This window comes from Lathyrus oleraceus, chromosome 5 (assembly GCF_024323335.1).
Source record: "Lathyrus oleraceus cultivar Zhongwan6 chromosome 5, CAAS_Psat_ZW6_1.0, whole genome shotgun sequence".
Taxonomy (NCBI): Eukaryota; Viridiplantae; Streptophyta; class Magnoliopsida; order Fabales; family Fabaceae; genus Lathyrus; species Lathyrus oleraceus.
Window position 1 is genome coordinate 470,453,957 of NC_066583.1, and position 20,730 is coordinate 470,474,686.

Genomic DNA, 20,730 nt, shown 5'->3' on the forward strand with positions numbered 1-20,730 from the left:
GACAATTAAATGTTAGTTATCAAGTTAGTATGCTTATTTGTGCCTTGCGAAAAATTTAGCGCTATGTTAAGAAATCATAAGTAGGCTTGTGTAGAAGTCATACCTATCTGAGGTCGGTCAATAATAATGTTAGTGTTAATGCATGCTAGAGACAAGGTATCCACGAACAAGCTCCTAAATCATACCACACACAAAAATAAGAGGGAATGGGCCTATCTCAATCAAGCCTATGTTGATTCATCTGACACAAGTTCATTGATGGATCAACTAGCTAATAATCCATGAGAAGTCATTGACTAAGAGATGATTGGGGAAGAAATGAGATGAAAATGGAGAGATGAGATGAAGGAGATCCCAAATTGGTCAAGGGATGAACCTCACTTGATCAATATCATTCATTCATCTAAGGGATGAAGTTTTAAACTTCATCAACCTCCTAAATCCAATGGTATTGACCAAGTCAAGGTCCAATTCAACCAAAACTAAGGCCAAACAGAAGTAAGGTCAACATAAAGTCAATAAAAAAGCTCACAAAAGAATTAAATCAATTTAACTATTTTTAAAACATTTTAAAAATGAAGAAAAATAAGTTTTCAAATATCAAAAACCTAAAACCCCTTCAAAACACCAGAGAAATAACCAAGGGATTTATCATAGGGCAAGCAAGGTCAAAGGACCATTGACTAACTTTTTTTGTATTTTTCAAAAGTCAGAAGTATTTAAAAACTAATTAAAACATGTTAAAAATCAAAAAATTTACCAAGAATATCAAACTTAATCTAAAAATTAATTTAAATCATAAATGGGAAGAGGAAAATATTTGTGAATTTTTGGTGTTGGTCCCATAATTTTTGGATTAAAATTGAATTTATGGTGAATTTTAAAGTAAATGGCTATTTAAAAATAAATTTATAAATATAAAATAAAATGAAAAAAATGAGAGCCATCAGATCGCCCCTTATTAATTGAGGTGGCAGATCTGATGATCAAAAATGCGCGCACCACATGTTCCTTCAGTCAACGCGCCACACACATGGTAAACACAAACAAAGGCTCAGATTAAAATATGGAAGAGATATCCAAGGGTGAGGGTCTTGCCATGCCACCACTGAAGCTCTAGCTCCAATCTTCTTCTTCGGTGAGGGTCATCGGACTGTCAAGACCAAACATACCCAAAAATTGATGGATCTAACATCATTTGAAAGGAAAAATTGCAAGAATCACGAATATGACCTATATTTGTTCCATCTCTCACTCTATAATTATAAAAGTGAAGATCAAACTAGACGTGTTCAGCCTTAGTTTCTTTGAATTAAGTCCAAAAGAACTCAATCATGTTGCCTACATTGATAGGACTTTAGCCATCACAAAATTCAGCTTAGATCTAGAGTATGGAGAGAGAATAGAAGAGATGAAATTTTGTAAAATTCACCTTCTGTGAGTTGCTTTTGAGCTTAGTTCATGATGCAATTCTTCGTGCTTTCTCCCCCTCTTGCTTTCCAAAACTCAATGAAGTGGAAAAGGGAATGAACCTTTGCAATTTTTGTTCACAAACATGAGTTGAACAAAAATTAGATTTCTCAAGAAATCTTAAATGAATTCTATGGTGTGAGGTTATATGGAAATGGCTTTCAGAGCTTGGGCAGTGTCATCTTCTATTTTTGAGCAAATGGTCTTTGATTTATAGGCCAAGCAATTGATATATGCACCTTTTCAATTTTGAATGAAAATGAGCAATTCTTGGTGCATGGGCGCATGGGTGATAGTACATGCCAAATTAAAGATTGAAATCCAATCAAAATTGTTCTAGGAGGTTGCTGAAATTATCACACAAGGCCATGCAAAGTTGTGCATTGTTTGGAGCTCAAAACTTGCCAAAACAAGCCATGGAAGGACCTCATGCGCGAGGCCCTCACTTCTCATCCAAATGTTATGATCTTGGACGTTTTGGAAATCTCTCACCATAAGGAACAACTTTGATGTTGTGACCTTTACAATTTTAAGCTTGGATAATGGAGAAAACTGGCCTCAAAGGTGGAGGTATCAAACATACTTAGAAACTTTTCTAAGTTATAAGCCAAATGACTTTCCTTTCCATCTTGAATAACTTTTGATGTGAGCTTCAAATGAACTTGGCTACTTCTACGAGGATGAATCGGTTTCAACTATCTTCAATTTTACCACAAATTTGGCACCATTTGGAGTTTGGATGATGGAGTTATGGATTATAGGAGTTGAGGAAATTAGCTTGTTCAATGATGAGGACCAAACTGGACCTATAATGTTTCCTCATGGTACATGACTTTGCAAGTAGAATTTGATCTTTATAAAAGTAGAAAAATTTAATAATAAATCTTAGAATTAATCATGAAACTTGGATCATCTTCATATCATAAAAAAAGAGTTAGTTATGGCTCTTGGAAGTTGACCTTCTATCTAGGGCACAGACAAAATGACCTGTAATCTTTCGCTATAAAAAATGAATTTCCAAGCCAAATTACATCTTGAGTCCAACATAAAATATGTTTGGAATGTAATAAAGAGTAACGTTTCTCTTGGAATCATTTTCAAATGAAAACAAAATTTAGGAGATAGGGTCTAGGAAACCCTAAATTTGACCAGTTGTCTTTTTTGGTCAACTTCCTTGAATCAACTTGCATACTTGAAGTTACTTTGCTCTTAGGGGCTTATGGAGTATCATATATGCTTATGATGATGTAAAATTAAGTATCCCTTTATATCTTTGACCAACTGTTGAAGAAACTTCCTGAGGAAGGCACAAAAGATACCTAGATGAATTAGGGATTCCTTGACAAACAAGCTTCAAACTCTTGATGAACTCTTGATCAAAATGTCAAATAAAGAATATGTGGATCCATATATGATGTCTAGAACCAATTTGGACCTTCGCTTGCGTAATATCTTTCATTCAGGGTCTCAAACCTTAGTTGTGGGCTTGGTGTGGCACAGATGGGCACACACACTACCTACAAAACAAAACAAAAGTTATACTAGACATTTTTTTGTATTTTGGTTAGTAAACAACGAAAATAAAGTATGATACAATCATATGTGCTTGGTGATCTCTTCCAATGCAACCCCAATGAATGACAGTTGAGGAGAATACCAAGTTGTGATCTCAATGCCAATGCAAAGCTATGAGATGACATGAGGGATCTTAGGGGCCAAAATTGGGGTCTTACAGTATTCAACCTTGGGATTTTTGAAAATAGAAACTTGGAAATACACCCTTTCAACCAAATTTTTATGGAATCACATTACATGATCATAAACAAACTATCCTCCACACCCATGATTCGTTGATTGGCTATGAGTGTGGAGTATTCTACCACAAACCAGAAGAAAGAACTTGACCTAATCTAAAATTAAATCCTAAATATTGAGTAATAAAAGTTGGAAACTTAGGGAAAGTGATTAGAAGATCATTTCGAGGGGGGTGATAACTTGTTTGGATGGTGGGGGTGAAGGGAACTACCTGATCAGAAGCAACTCAGGGAGATTTTTCGATGACTTGGCTTAGCTTAGATGAATATTGAGGAAGGTGAGTTAGGTATTTGGAAAGCTTGAATGATGGTTAGTGAAGGTTTCTGGATGGTTTTTTGAAGTTAAAATACTCTGAAACTTAGAAACACGATCTCTGTTTTTGGTGGTTTGGCTCAAATGTTCAGTAGAGATTTATGGGGATTTTATGCTTGGAAAATGAAAGGGGCACCTTCACCTATTTATAGGGAATGTGGGTGGATGGTTTTGGAGGGAGAATATGAAGGATTGCTCAGAAAAGGGGAGTGGCTCGAGTCAAGCTTGAGGTTGGATCATGGGGAACAAGTGTGGTGGTTGTTTGAGCCTCTTTGCATCACATACCACTTTGCTTTGGTCCATAGCATCGATCTAGATATGACAAGGGAAAAGAGATATCCTACAATGAAATTTTCTTTTTGCCATTTTGGAAATTTTCTGTTTTTTGCACATGGGGTCGGGTTTTGATCCTTGGGATGTTTTCGCTTGCAAGTTGACATTCAAACACATTTGGGGACCATTGGAATCAGATTGGATTAATTTGGAGACTTGGATAATGGAATTGCACATTCTGAGTTGGACATGGAAATGTGTCAAAGTAGTGGTCATGACATATTTTTGGGGCATGGTTGGCATGTTGAACCAGCTTGGCCAATAGCAAAATTGAACCCCTTCCTCAATGAATTAGATCTTGGTCCTTAAAACAAATTTGGAGAGGAAGTAATTTATGACATTTGTCTCTAAGTGAAATTTAAAAAGCTTGAAACCTCCCATAGGCCATTCTTGCCGAAATGTGACCAACCAACATGACCTAAAAATGGGATTTTGTGATTTCCATATTTCCAAGGCATAATGGTGGATGTTTTGAATTCATATGATCATACCATGATGGGAAATAAGATTTGGATCTTTGTGGGATGATTTTAGGTCATGTTGATGGGTGGATGAAAGCATTGAAAGTTGAAAAATCATGAACAAACCAACAACTTGTAACATGGATTGAATGGAGGTATAAATGATGGATTTTGGTTGTAATAGGTATGAAATGGTGTTGAATGAATGGTAGGGGGATTGGATGATAAAAAATGAACAAATTCAAAGATCAAGGATCAAAGCCAGATGGATTAGGGTTTGAGATGCAAGGGTCATGTTGAGGTGTTTAAAAGGTGTGGGGCTTCACAAACTTTGCATTTGAGGGGTCCTCATTGGCATTGTCAAGATCCATAGTGAATCATGACTTGTACAAGTCAAAGGAGGGTAAAGAACTAGGGTTTGGTCATTGGGTGACCTGATGAATCTTGAAGCTTCTTCAAAGGAGATGCACTATCCAAATTGGGTTTAGGGAGTGAGTGAGTGGCCTTGGGTGATCCTCTAATATTTTTTGGGTGTTTGAGGGTGAGATTAGGGTTAAGGTGGCTTGGGCACACTCAACATGATCAGAGGGTCTTGATTCTCCAAAGATGAATCTCATGCCTTGAGCTTGTGGATTGTTGATAGTTATTATGTAGAAATGCATAGGAAATGACCTATATGAGATGTATGCTTATGATTTAGGGATTTTGAAAGTGATATAGAGTAAGGCAAATTTGAGGGTATGACATTATGGAACTCTATGCATATGCATGTGGTACTGACTCAATATTTGGTTCTTCATACAAACCGAGTTCCAATCTCTACGAACCCGAGCCCCCTCACTGAGCTTCAAGCCCCCTATATGAGCTTCGGACAAGCCACTAGTCCCATATATGAACTAGCACATGTGCCTCTTCACACAAATTTTATGATGCATGATCATATATAAAATAAATGCTTTAAGACCCCTCTTTGATCTTAACATAAATGCATTGACAACTTAAGTAAATTCCTCTTTGTGTTACCACACCATAATAATTCAGATAGGCACAACATCATATAATTCAGTTACAATGAATCTCCTCAATTAGATCATTACTCATACATGCAACAACATGATAGTCATAAATATCATCTCAAAACATTTCCAACACGTATAAAACACATTCATAAAGTATTTTCATGAAGTAGCTTCGCGTGTTAGCTTTCCAATGCTTCGAATGACGTCTGATATGAATTTACAAAATGAATGTTATGGCTAAAATTGTCTGACAATACAATAAACATTCTCTCAGTTTGAAGTCGATACATATAATTTATGCGGCGGCTCCCATCACCTATGTAGCGGCTCCTAGCAGTTATGTAGCGCTACATATTGTGCAGTTTTTTCCTTAAAAACTGATTTTTAATGTATTTTGAAAGTCTTTTACTATTATAAAACCATCCAAAGATTTCCTAACTCCAAAATAGCTTATTTCAAATATCCATTTTCTTAGGTTAACACCACACTCTTATTAAACTATAATTATACCAATTAATATACCAATTGAATCACCATTCCATCAAATCACATCTCTAAAACCTTCATTATTGCAACAATGGTGGAAAACACACATACATACACAGTACATGATTTCAAACATCAATTCATACGACATTCACATCAATATAAACAGGAGACTATCACTCCTTAAGTAGACACATATAAATTATCACAATCATCATCCTTATTGGAGGTTAATGACCCATGTACCCTACCCGTCATGCATAAGCCCTTATTGAAGGTTATTCTCTCCCCTTACCTTAGATATCTCTAAAGCAAAATTCTTCAAAGCTTCTTCCAATAGATACTCTTCATATGCCATAGTCTCTGTCTCTTCTTATTTTCACCAAATTCTTATTTCACGTAGAAAAAATCTCACCACCCATTACTAACCTTTTTATTAGTAACCTAATCCCTCATTAGAGACTTCCAACATTACCCTCAGTTATCCCCATATTCACCAAAATGTCTTTATCTTCTCTAATTTTATTTTAATAAAAATACTACTAATACCCATTATTTTCTATTATTCTATTTTCTCATTTCCATTAAATAATACAGTTAGAATACTATTATTTAATTATTAAAAATCGACTCTAATAATTCTAGTCCACCTCTACCAATCTCTAAACATTCTCTACACTCTCATTTCAAGGTCACACACCTCTGACACCCACATTAAATCAATTATCACACATAATAATTAAATAAAATCATAATAGTTCAAATAATTTGATAAATCAAGAATTGGAGTGTTATTTCAAACATGTCAAGAGGACATTATACTGATAGAACGTATAGTTGAACTTATTTTATCTAATGCTAATTGTTTGTTTCACTAGCTCCTCTTTGAATATTTAACCTATTATATTGATTTTGAAAATAATAATATGAAAAATTATATGTTATTTGAAAAATATCTTACACTATTCAATATTTTCCGAACATTCTTCCTCTCATCATTCATCTCACATTCTTTAATGGTTAAAATCTCTCAAATACTTTTAGTTTTCATTCAACTTTCTTCCATACTTGTTCATTTTGCAGAACATCAAATTTTATGCTTTCAAGAAGGAAATAGTATAAAAGAAAGTGTTGAATTAATAACTTGAAACATTGAAGAGATTTTAACCATTAAACAACGGGAGATGAATGACAAGTTACATGATGCTTGAAAATTATTAGTTAGTGTAAGTTGTTCTTCAAATATAATTATTTTGCAAACCAATTTAAAAAGTTATATGTTCAGTTAGGGCTAAATGATATAAGCAATTCACATTAGACATAATAAACTTAATCGTGTTTATCCGTCAATTAAATGATAAAATTGAGAGGAAATGTGTTTTCGCCCTTTAAAAATTTCAAAAACGTTTCAATGGTGATCAAACCCATGACCCTCACATATTATCCATAACTGGATGTCCAACTGAGGGGTAATGTGACACACTTTTCATGTTACCCCTCGTTATCCCGCTTGTGAAACCGAGGTAAAACCCATTTTTAAATCGAGATAAAAATGATTTTTGTTGTAGTGATTAAATTTCATCTCCAACGCCTCCCTCCCAATGCCCTAAGGGAACAACACCCCACGATGTTTAGTGCCATCAGACGAAGGCCAAAAGATCTCGATCTTCTGAATATTCAACTCAAAGGACAATTCTAAATCTGTCTCCTGAGTTATGTCAAAGAATTTTAAAATTGTCTTTAATCTTATTTACAAGAGAATGTAACACAAGACAAAAAAGAGCTGACCCAACGAGTCGCGTTGTTGCACTTTACTAGATGACATAATTTGTCCATTTCCAAGATACAATCTCGCTACATAATCATAAAAAAAACTCAATACATACAAAAAAAAATCGACATCTCAGCCTCACCAATCACATATAGATACTAAAGAACCATCTATTTTAAGGATATCCAAATATCCATATCAATGTCACATCTCAATATATATGTCACTTACTCGATACTCTATTTGCTTTGTGCAAAATGGCTTCTAGCAGAGCCTCATACCCCAACCCCAAACTAAGGTCTTTGAGATATTTAAATTTGTAGCTATTTAAATATTAGGTGAGGCTAAGTCCTATAGGATTATGTAGTACCCGAATATTAATTGAATTATTTTAGAGATGAATTGAAATAATGAGCTATGCTAATACTACCTATATATAGTTTACAGACTCATAGTTTCTGAATGCACCATTCACCTTAAAAACTAGTTAATATTTTTATATCCATTTATTCCATTAACCAAACTTTGCAGAAATAGCTTTTGAATATACACTGAACAGTCCATTCAAAATTAAACTTCCCTTCTGATTAAGTTCATCACTTTTTCAGTAACAACTCACAGTCAGAAAGATAAGCAACAGACAAACAATAGCACGTTCAGTTCATAATCATTTTGTTTCTTTAAAAGGAAAATCAATATTTTTAATTGACCACCTTTTTATAACACAGATTCATCGGTTCTTTTTGTTATATAGGATGAAATGAGGTTTAGGGTTTTATTTTTATTCATTATTCAAAAAATTATTTGTTAGTTTATTGTTGGTAGGTGTGTGGCTCATAGGGTTTTAATCCATTTCTTTTTGAAGTTCAAAAATCATATAAAGTAGGTTCAGCTTTTGACCAGACTCACTGCAGTTGTAGTAGTGTACTGATGAACTTTTTTCAATTATTTTTGGTGGAGATTCCTATTTTTCTAGTTACCATTGCTTAGTTTTGAAGGAAAAAATTGCATGCCACTTACCCCTTCACTCCCCAGCATTCCATTGTTTCTTGTCTTTTAAAGTTTCTCTTTTTGTTATATATTCTCTAATTTTGCACGCATCTGAAGAGACTAATCGTTTGAGACAAGAAGGATAATAATAGATGCTCAGAATTGAGTTTAAATAAATGATATCTCGTTAAAGAAATTTTTACTATCTCATTCAAGTGAGAAATAGGTGACAAACAAGCATTTCCGTTTCGTTGAGATCCATTTTACAAAAAGGTGGGAAAAAAACCCGGACAAAACAGAACTAACATAGCATAATAAAGAGTGCAGGTTTAAAAATTTGGCCGGTTATTAAGAAAACCCTAAGTCTCATATTGGTTGGAGATAGAGCATTGAAAGAGTTTATATAGAGTGACATCTTTCACATTACAAGCCAGTTTTATGATGATGAGTTAGGTGAAACTCTAATATTGTATCAAAGTCTATCGATCTGACCATGGGCCACCCACCGTTAATATTTCTGCACCAAGGCCAAAAGAGCGTTGGGTGTGAGGGATGTATTGAATAAATCTTAACTTTACATATTGTCGGAGATAGATCATTGAAAGAGTTTATATAAAGTGATATCTCTCACCTTACAAGCTGGTTATATAATGATGAGAGCGGGACGAAATGAGACCTATACATCTTGAAAATCAAAAAATACTAAAGTTCATATTAATACCGGCAACTGCAAATGGCTGAAAAACGAAACGACACAAAACAAACATAATAAAATATCGAGTTTAAAATCTTGATTCATCACGAAAAAATCGGATAAAGCGGATATATCTGACCATTTTTACATCCTAAAATATATGTATAGCTATAAACTTTGTGACAAGTATACTATATACCAAAGTAAAATGAAAAAACACATTAATCAACTAGCACATGCATCTTAGAGGAGAAACATATTTTTCTTGAAGAAGTAGTTACTAATTTAATTAAGAAAATTAATTTTTCCAAAGAAAAAATTAAAGTTGTGATGTGCAAAAATCTTACTGCCATCTGCCTGTGGTCCCATTTTCTATAATTTGAGTGATGCTTTTAAGAACCTAAATAATTGGTCCCTCATCTATAATGAAGCTAGCTGCTATGCTCTATCATATCTAGTTAATCCAACTGATCTCTCACAAATAGCGTACACCACATATTTTTAAAGTTATTATGACTTAATATCACTTTCTCCACAACATCCCATCTTAGTTTCTTGGTACCAATCTAACTATATACTAGTACATAATTATAAACAAGAATATAAATATACTTGAGAAAATAATTCAAAAAGTATATGTTACAAAGGAGGATTTTCCTATATACCCTATTTTTGGTTTGATCATAAAGATGTTTTGTACACACTATTAAAAATCTATGTTTGCTCACACTTAAAATTTTTACTAAATAGAAAAAATATATATATAACAGGTAAAATTTGTCATGGTTTCAAAACATGAGTAAAAGTGAGGTTGCAAAAATTTAATCATAATTAAAATGTAATCTATGGACAATAATTTAAGATGTAGGTGGCATAAATATTAGCATAAAATACGTTGTGGTAAAATAAGTATAAATAAAAAAATAATATAAATATTTATTATATTACCATTAAACTTGTTGTATAATAATAATATAATAATATAAATAATAATAACAATAAATAAATAATAATAATATTAATAGTTATAATAAGATTTAATTACAGTTTTGATCTTCTATTTTATTTGATTTATTGAATTAATCTATCTATTTTGAATTTAAAATATGTTGGTCTTATATTTTAAATTTAAACAATATTGGTTCCTCTATCATACTTTTAAACTTAAAATTAATTTAAAATGATAAATTATTTTTGAAACATAACAAATAATCATATATAAATACGTTGTTGAATTTAATAGATAAAATTATAAATTAAAAGACAAAAATCTCATCAATTTTTATTAAAAAAATGTGAAAAAAGATTAAAATTATTTAAATTTAAAATAGAAAAACCAAAAGTATTTGAATTTAAAATAAAAAAATTATTTCATGAATCAAGCAAAATTTGAGATCAAAACTATAATTTAACCTAATAATAATAATAATAATAATTTATTTTTTATATAACAATAATTTTACAGAAATATTTAATCTGATCTTACTATAAAAAGATACAATATATATTAATAAATCTTATATGAAATGGACTTTTTTTTATAATATTAAATGGACTTAAGGTAAAAGATTTTGCCTTCTGTTTTTATCTTTCTCCCTATGAGCCAACAATTCCTAGTCAAATATATTGAAACTTGCTACTATTTGCTATGCCTTTCAACACAGAGTTGAATAATTACTTATTGATAAAAGTTAATCATTAAGTCAGTGATTGTTCAGCATAAATATAGAATGAACAAATCGAGGAACTTACTTACCACTATCAGTTTTTTGTTCATGTGTCACTTTTAAAAGATGCCACATGATCAAATAAATATACAACTTTTTAATTAATTAATTTATTTATATATTTTACATTTACATGCTGTAAAATTTTCCAACATCATTTCTTTACCATAAAAGTCTCATCTCTATTGTAAACAGTTTATTATTCCATAAAAAGAAAAGGTTGAAATCTAAGACTTGAAAAGCATCTTCTCAAGTAATTAATATTTTAGTGCTTTTTTGAGAATGACTTTCATTTTAGGGTATTTTCTATTTCTACTGGTTCCTGCAGCTTCAACATTCATTTCTTCTCTTTCTAGCTTATAAGCTATGGTGGAAACCATAGAAACAGCTTCCTGAATTTTTCTCTTCCAAGTAAGTCACTCATCTTAATCTTATTCTTCTCAATCTTCTCTCATATCTTTCCACTAAAAACCTATTTTTGATTGTTTCAAAAATTGTTTTTCTCTTCAATTATGGATAGAATAGAATTTCCATGTCTTGGAGATTATTTTCCTTTCATATACAATACTTTTCTCTCTAATATTATTTTTATTAGAAAATAACTATGGAAAACAAGAATTATCCATACTTCATAGTTCATATTTTATTTTTATTTTATTAATAGACAGTTTTTTTAATTCATATTTTGATTGTAAAAAAATAACACAAATTTCTATAAACCATGAGTTAATTTTTTTTTCTTTTTCATTGATATTGATAGGGAAATTTCTATATATTTTGAAGAGTAAAGTTTATAATGTTTTGATGAAAACAAGGTGATGTCAAGTTCTAGAGAAGATAATTATCAAGAAAAGCAAGAAGAAGGTAATAATAGTAGTATGAATAACATTGAAAAAAGTTCTAAAGCAGCTTCAAGTAGTAGTTCAAGACAATGGTCATCATCAAGTTTAAGAAATCCAAGAATTGTGAGAGTATCAAGAACATTTGGAGGCAAAGATAGGCATAGCAAAGTTTGCACAATAAGAGGTTTAAGAGATAGAAGGATTAGGCTTTCAGTTCCAACCGCAATTCAATTGTATGATCTTCAAGACAAGCTTGGTTTAGGACAACCAAGTAAAGTTATAGATTGGTTACTCGAAGCAACGAAATTCGATATCGATAAACTTCCTCCGCTTCAATTTCCTCAAAGCTTTTCGCAATTTCATCATCATGTTCTTCCACAAACCCTACTTCCTTTTCATGATCATCAATCAAGTAATGTTTTGTCTCATGAGCTTTCTCTTGGTCCTATGTATGATCCTAACTCTTCTACATTTGTTGGAATTCAAAATCTCATGGCAAGATCAAAGTTTTGGGATGTGGATTCGACAAGAGTTGGTAAAGGTAAAGAGGTTGAAAGAGAGTACTTTTGTGAAAAGGGTAAGTGGATCAAAACAAATGATGAGGAAAATCAAGTTGGAGAAGCTAGTTACAACAATTTTCATCAAGTTTCAACTCAAAAGCTTTTTCCTATGGAAACTCATTCTAGTTTTCTAAACAATGCCATGTCATATAACAACAACTACCATTCAGAAGCTTCTAGTTTGTCTTTATCTCAATTTGGAAGTAATCATGGATTGTTCCAATCTCATCATCAACAAGTAGATCCAAATCAAAGTAATGGAAGTGCTTTTCAATTTCCATTTTCTTTTCAAAATTCACAACTATTGTTTGGTCCTTCATCGTCTACACAACCATCATCATCATCACTTTTGAATAATCCTTTTATGAACAACTCAATTGAAAATGATCCAAGAGTACCATTCAACCATTTTCAGTTCTCAAACTCAAATTCCTCTCAAGCTATGCCTCATTCTCTCATTCCATCGTTTCATCACTCGTTCAATCCGCCTCCCGTTAGGCCTTTTCCGATTCCATTTAGTTCGAAGCTTCTCGACTCGGATAACAATGACAATAGCAACGAGATGGGTGATAGGGGTTGTCGCGATCGTTCTTGAAACTCCTTTTTGATTCTATGATGCAAATGTGGTGTGAGCAAGCAACAAGTACTTGGTGTGGTCCATGGATACATAATTCTCATAGCAAAGGTAAATGAGCATACATGCCTATATGGATCTAAATCGCGGTTTCAGTTATATTGCGACCGCAATTACAGTTGTGGACCGCAATATAGCAGATGCATTTTAGTAAGTATGGCAATGCTATATTTTGTGTGTGAATCATTGTGATTTTTGTGATACACAAACTTTAGCTTTTTGTATTTTATGTTAGTAGTAATGAATTATGGTTTGAATCCTATTCATTCTTCCGAAACTCTTTGAAATATCTAGCTCAAGTCTTTGAGATAATCTTTATGATTTTGGTTTTATTTGTATCTTGTGTTCAAAAAAGAAAAAGCAATGCACAAAATGTATGACTTGGAAGAATTTAATATGAATATTGGCTTAACTGCACTTCTATAAATGCATGTGCTAGCTATAAAGTTAATGAAAGAACAAAGAACTAGGTTGAAAAGTATGATGCCAATATTGCTTTTGTTCAATTAATTAGTACTCTCTCTTCTGTTATTTCTTATTCTAGAACTTGTGTGGTTAATGGCTATAGCAGAAGCGCAGCTCCTAAAGCCATTATTGTTTTAAAGTCATGATCATCCAACATCTTTTGCAGCTACTGTAAATTATCCTAACTATTAAGTTTTTTTAATGTTGAGATTAAGTGTGAGTGATTAACTTTCACGCATAATGGTGAGCGAGTAAAATGTTGGAAGGTTTTAGGTGAAGAAATGATATTTTCTCCTCTTGTTTGTATCTTTCTGAGTATTAGCGTCCTTGTTACTCACGATTTCTCAAAATTTCTTTAAAAAATGGTATCAGATTTTTGGTTTGGTTTGATGTGTAACGGGAGTTTAATCCTGTTTTAAATGTGTAAGACTTATAATTGTGCGATAGATTCTTAGGTTAAGTTTGAGAGATTAAGTATCATATCAACTATGAATATGTAGAATATAAGATATTTAAATTAAATAATCCATATATTTGATGTCTCAAATTCGTATGTAGATGTGTTATCATCTTCTCGTGTGATTTGGAAGGATTTGTCACTTGATTGCTCAGAGGTTTTCAAAACTATTTTTAGGAAATGATATTATAGTCGGGGTTCGGCTTAGGGGAGTGAGAGAGACCTGATATATATTATATAATGTGTGAGACTTATATTTGTTCAGAGAGATTTTTGATTTTAAATAGGAAAACTTAACTTTTACATCGACTATGAAGGAGTAAAATATATAGAATATAAAATAGATGATTCATATATTTAAAAGATTAAAACTTTGAATTAATATGTGATATTTCCCTTTATTTTTTTTAGAGATTTTTAAATTCAAATACGAATGGTAAAAGTTTATACCATTTATGAGTGATAAAATAATAAAATGTAAGATATATATAAAAGAGGTGATTTAAATATCTAATATTTTAAAATTTTATATGAAAGATTCCTCAACCTTGCATTATTTTAATACTTCTTATCTTAGGTATTTTCTTTTAATGGATTCAACATTCATCTCCTTCCTATTAGCTCAAGCCAACTCAACTATCTTACTCCTAATGACTTATCGTATATAAGTAAATATTCTAAAATGTATTAAAGGAAGAAAGTGCAATTAATAAAAATAACTCACTAATATTTGAAATATTTTGGCATTCCTATAAAGCTTTAATTAGTTTCTCACATATTTGAGTACATAAAAAAATAATTTTTTTATATATATCAGGTTTTAAAAAAGTGATGTAAAGGTTTTTAATTAGTTTCTCACATATTTGAGTACAGTAATTGCAGTCGTGATAATGTAAATTAATTATAATTTATTCTTTTAATATAGAAAACAGTGATAATAAACCGTTTTGTGGCAATGTTTTCATTATTGTCGTATGACGTTTTATAAAACCTGATATATACCTAAATGAACAGATTGTAAGTAAAGAAATGTTTCACAACTAGTCGGTATATGTTAACGTTTGTCTGTTGTACAAAGTTCATTATTGTTTCTGTTTTCAATGTTTAGAACAATACAGCTTTAAATAGAGACCACAGTCGAAAAGCTATTTTCTTTTCATTTTTTATTGGACAAAAACTGTAACCACTGACACATGTGTTATTTCTAGAGCTAACTCAAATTATTACTATAATTTTGATTTCAAAGGAAACACTTTGGAAAACAGTTATGGAAAAAGTGAAAGAATTTAACATGCCTACACTACATATGCATGTATCTTATGGTTTGTTTGTTGGATGTTTTTTCATCAACATGTTCTATAGCTCCTAAGTGCATGATTCTTTTTATTGCACCATAATTAATTGTCTGTGTTTGAAATTTGGGATGCTTCATCTTAAACTAGTTTGCAAATATATTGAGAATGGGAACACTTTTGTTGATGATATTTTTAAGAAATAGAGTTATTCTCATGCATGCAGCTAGCATTGCATGCTCACCTAGTACTGCCATTGCATGTGACTCTATGTAGTGGAAGCTTGGTAATGGACACTATATATGGACTTGTATCCTCTATGAATTTTATGTATATATAGTAAAAACATATAGAAACAAAAACAAGTTAAGTTGCGAGAAATGAGTACCTACTTGTATAAAGGGACTAATCTCAAATTAATACTTAAAACTGAGTTATCTTATGTTTTTTGAGATATTGGATAAGTTAATTAAAATAAATAAGAGTTATATTTAATCATGACAATAGATTATAAAATCAGACTTAACCACATTTTAATCAAGATAAATTTTAGGCCATATTTAATACTTTTACTTGCACACATCCAAGAGAATGTAAATTATTAGGACAATTCAAGTGTTATAGGAAGATAAATATAAGTTATTGATTTAAAATATAAAAGTTGGTATTTGAGAGAGAGAGAGAGAGAGAGAGAGAAGAGAGAGAGAGAGAGAGAGAGAGAGAGAGAGAGGAGAGAGAGAGAGAGAGAGAGAGAGAGAGAGGAGAGGAGAGAGAGAGAGAGAGAGAGAGAGAGAGAGAGAGAGAGAGAGAGAGAGAGGAGAGAGAAGAGAGAGAGAGAGAGAGAGAGAGAGAGAGAGAGAGAGAGAAGAGAGAGGAGAGAGAGAGAGAGAGAGAGAGAGAGAGAGAGAGAGAGAGAGAGAGAGAGAGAGAGAGAGAGAGGAGAGAGGGAGGCGAGAGAGAGGAGAGAGAGAGAGAGAGAGAGAAGAGGAGAGCAGAGAGAGGAGAAGAGAGAGAGGTAGAGAGAGAGAGAGAGATAGAGAGGAGAGAGAGAGAGAGAGGGAGAGAGAGAGAGAGAGAGAGAGAGAGAGGAGAGAGAGAGAGGAGGAGGAGAGGGAGAGAGAGAGAGAGAGAGAGAGAGGAGAGAGAGAGAGAGAGAGAGGAGAGAGAGAGAGAGAGAGAGGAGAGAAGAGAGGGAGAGAGGAGAGAGAGAGAGAGAGGAGAGAAGGAGAGAGAGAGAGAGAGAAGAGAAAGGAGAGAGGAGAGGAGAGAGAGAGAGAGGAGATTTTTATTGATTTTGTTTTATTTTATATCCGTTTTTCCTCATCTTTGCACCCCATTCCCAATTGATAGCATCTTTATGAAGAGTAGAGGAAGCATCTATCAACAAAAAAGTGAAAAAGTGAGGAAATGTTTCCATAATCTTACGGTTATTCTGACAATGACAAGGAAGGGACATAAAATCACAAGCAGAAGACTGAATTTAAAACCAGTACTCTGTATTCTCTGTGCACAATAATATAGCACAAGATCCAAGAATCATATTTAATTAGAGAGACTCAGGGGTTGCAGCAAAATAGGTTTTCAATCTGTCCTTTCGATGTGGCAGTATGTTTAATATCATCAAAACTTTCCTTTTCTCGTGGTCCTAACTTCTCCCCAACTAATCCTCTCAAAATAAAATTATCTTCTAGTATTAGTTTTTTGAAACTTCATATTTTTCTTCGCCAGCTACATGAATAACCTCATAAAAGTTAAGAAAAATTATGAAGCTCAATAACAACCTCACAACTGTTCAGGACTATTAATAAGAGATGAAGAAATCAGAAAATTTTGCATGAAAATAATGATGTAGCAGTCGTGAAAATTCTGACCAAAGGTTCACTATGATGATTATGATTATTAGTTACTTGGGTATTGACGTGGTGAAGTGAGAGAGATAGTGAAGATGATAATGAATCGGTGGTGGTTACTATAAATCTTGTACATACTCAATCATGAAATATGGAGTGGTACCATCTTTTCTTTTTCGTCTGAAAAATACTCATATTATTTCTTTTTCAATAGTGTTCAAAGTACAATAACAGCCAGATTTATACATCATGGAGTACATACAAATATGATGTTTGTTTTATTAATTTTTAACAAGATTGGGATACATTGTATACCTGTTTTATAAATCAAGAGAATAATTTTAGAAAATCTAATTATTTCATAAAGCTTCTTTTATCACAGTTGAAAATGAGATATCATCATGGTAGTAGTAAATATCTTGTTTTTCATCACGGATGTGTGACTGTAATTAAAAATTAGGAAATGTGATATTTATCCAAATGAATATTTAAATAATTGTTGTGAAATATATACAGATCTTGAATTCGATTTGCAGCCATAATATGGTATATAATATTTGACGTGCTATGGATCACCACGGTCATCTTAATCAATTATGGTGAAATACTTTTTGTTATAATTTTTTTAATTATTTTATATATGCCATTTTTTCAATACTTGGATTTTAATGCGATACATTTTATCACAATTGAACCAACAAATACGCATATATTCGTAACCAAAATATGACTATACTATATGTACATCAAACCCAAAAATATAACAAACATATATAATTACAAAATATGAGTATACCAAAATGTAAACAATATAAATATTTACATCAAACCTAAAAATATAGCAAACATGTATTACAAACTCATGTGTGATCAACCTGACCTATAAAGCGCACTAAAGCAAAACTCCCAAAGTGTTTGAACGTGTTTAAAGTATTCTTGTGAGAATGATGAAGTGTCATCAAACATCTATATAAAAAAGTTATTGGAAATATATACATCTGATCCTAAGGATGAACAATGATGGCAGAGACAATGTTTAACATGGGTTGCATTATCAAAAATCACACTCGTATCCTCCATTATGTTACCTCATCTACATATTTAAATATTTTATGAATATATAAGTACACATGCATGTAACTATAGAAAAATGAATGTCACAAGTAATCCACTTAACGAAGACGTACAAAATATGAGTTTTTTTTTATTTCTAACTTCATTCATCATATGGTGTCTCTTTCCAACTCTGTATATTGAAAAGGATTTAAACATATTACATGCTAAGCTAATTACAACGTCAAAAAAAATTATTCCTAAAAGTCTCATAAATATAAACTTACCTAGAAAGAATACATTTCATCTTTGGTTCAAGTGGATTGCCTAAGGAACATAGTGTAATTACCACATTCGTTTGAATAGAGATGATGATCAATTGTCAATGATCAGTGAATGAACACGAGCATACTTAGTATTTAATAAAAACATAGAAAGTAATTGTAATAGAGAATTCATGATTTTAAAATTACTCACAAATCAATAAATAATGCTAAGTAACAATATTTATTCCCCTCACTTAACCATGATGGTATGAATGAATAATCACTTTCGAAGAATGATTTGTAAATCTGATACTAAATGTATCCAAGAATCCATTGATATCTGATTAATTTAACTCTAGACAAACACAATAGATGTACTTAAATGGTTAAATAAAATTAAAAAAATAAAGAGGAATTAGTTCTATATAGACATGATGAATGTCCCATAATGAGATATTTAATTCTATACTCACGTGCACCACAATTATAGTATCCATACATCTAGCCGTTTATTTCTAAACATAAAATCCCTTATTCCATTAGGATCGACATAGAAAATCTCTAGCTCTCGATCATGATCTAATTGAAGAATAATTAGTTCTTTCTTATCCATAACATGACATACCAATTGTTTAATTTAATCTTTAGAAGGAACCAATATCTCATTATCGATATCGGTATGGGCGGTTGAACAATTTCCTCTTGTGATTTTACAACCTACAACAACTCTTATAGGTAATTGACCATCATCTTCATTTGTCCACAGTTGGACAGTACCACTCAATCTCTACATCATAAAAATAACACCAACACAAAACAGATTTAACACAATATATCTTATATTTCATATAAAACACTAAAATCCTATTTATCCAGATAAAAAACCATGTTCACATACCGCAATGAGCTCGGTCATCTCTTTCTTGCAAAGTTCTCGCTCTTGTGCTAATGCATATTCAAATTTCTTATTGTACACCACTTATAAATCTTCCAACTCTTTCATTTTTTATTCATGTTCACTTGCTAACTTCTTATCAACAATCTCATCTATCTCTTTCTTTTGCATGTGTGTGCTTTTTCTCGAACCACAATCTCCAGTCGATGCCTTTTCCAACCACACGTACACGACCACGATGCTCCTTTTTTCTATTTGCTTCTACTAATATATCATGTCGTGGTTGTGGAACAAAATTACCTTGACTATCCATATCAATAACACAACTGAAAAATATATATTGTTACCAAAGCAATTTAAATTACACATAACAAATCATACCCACAACAAATACGACTTACAATTTTCTCAATGACTGCTCGTGAGGCATCTGAAGTGAACTTTCCAGTTGGTTTGTTATCATTAATCAATTTTCTCATTTCGTGATAATGGAAATGGGAAATGATCACAATTTTTTTGCCTTGTTTTAGTTTTCTTGATTCACTTTTGACTTATTATAAATATAGTTAAAATATTAATTTGTGATAATGTGACACTATACTGTTTATTTGACTCGATTCACATGTATTTTAGTATAATTTTGTGTATGTTTTAATGTATTATGCCAGTGTTGGTGCCCTGTTTTAGGTACTTGTCGATGCAAAACTCACACGTGAGAAAGAAGTAAAGAAAAGAGAAGAAATGAAGAAAAAGGGAAGAAAAGAAGAAAAATGCTTAAAATGCAAGTTCTGGGCTTGTGGCATTCGCCATGGGCTTGTGGAGTTATCCACAAGCCTTGCCACATCATTGCAGACTTTTAGTACTATGGCGTTCACCATGGCCCTGTGGCGTTCGCCACTGACACGCAGTGTTATTTTTCAGCAACTACACAGAATATGGTCAAAACTCGCCCTATTTTCCCTCCACCACTTCCACACGAATTTAGGGAAGTTCATCTCCTATTTCACCAATATAAAAAGGCAGAACGAGAAGAAAAAAATATTGAAATTTTTATCGTGTAATTTTGATTCTTATTTTAAAGTAGAAATACTCTAAAAAGTGGCAATTCTTCCATATTGGGAGGCTATTGCACATTTGTTCTTAAATTTAGGAGTTGCTTTGATCATGTGTGCCGACATCATTGTATTTTTTAGTTTTTATTTGTACTCGAAGAATTCTCCGAAGTTTAATCCAATTATTATTATTCATCAGGTTTCTTTTAATTGCTTAATTTTTTACTTCCCTTTTTCATTTGCAATTTGAATTTTGATTATGTTTACGTTTAATAATTATATCTGT

The 20,730-nt window shown here is 32.0% G+C and overlaps 1 protein-coding gene across 2 annotated transcripts; it reads left to right on the forward strand.

Annotated features, from left to right (window-relative positions):
• Positions 1-11,314: 11,314 nt before the first annotated feature.
• On the forward strand, positions 11,315-13,407 carry LOC127085508 (transcription factor TCP5). 2 transcript variants are annotated; one of them, XM_051026026.1, is made up of 2 exons: positions 11,315-11,489; positions 11,839-13,407. In XM_051026026.1, exon 2 carries the CDS (start codon positions 11,897-11,899, stop codon positions 13,073-13,075), a length of 1,179 nt encoding a protein of 392 aa, XP_050881983.1. In that variant the 5' UTR covers positions 11,315-11,489; positions 11,839-11,896; the 3' UTR covers positions 13,076-13,407. The 2 variants fall into 2 exon arrangements, with proteins under 2 accessions (XP_050881983.1, XP_050881984.1); XM_051026027.1 differs by having other exon boundaries at positions 11,343-11,489; positions 11,894-13,407.
• The last annotated feature ends 7,323 nt before the right edge of the window (positions 13,408-20,730 follow it).

Coding starts and splice junctions, on each gene's coding strand:
- LOC127085508 (XM_051026026.1), top strand. CDS start 11,897: ATGTCAAGTTCTAGAGAAGATAATTATCAAGAAAAGCAAGAAGAAGGT.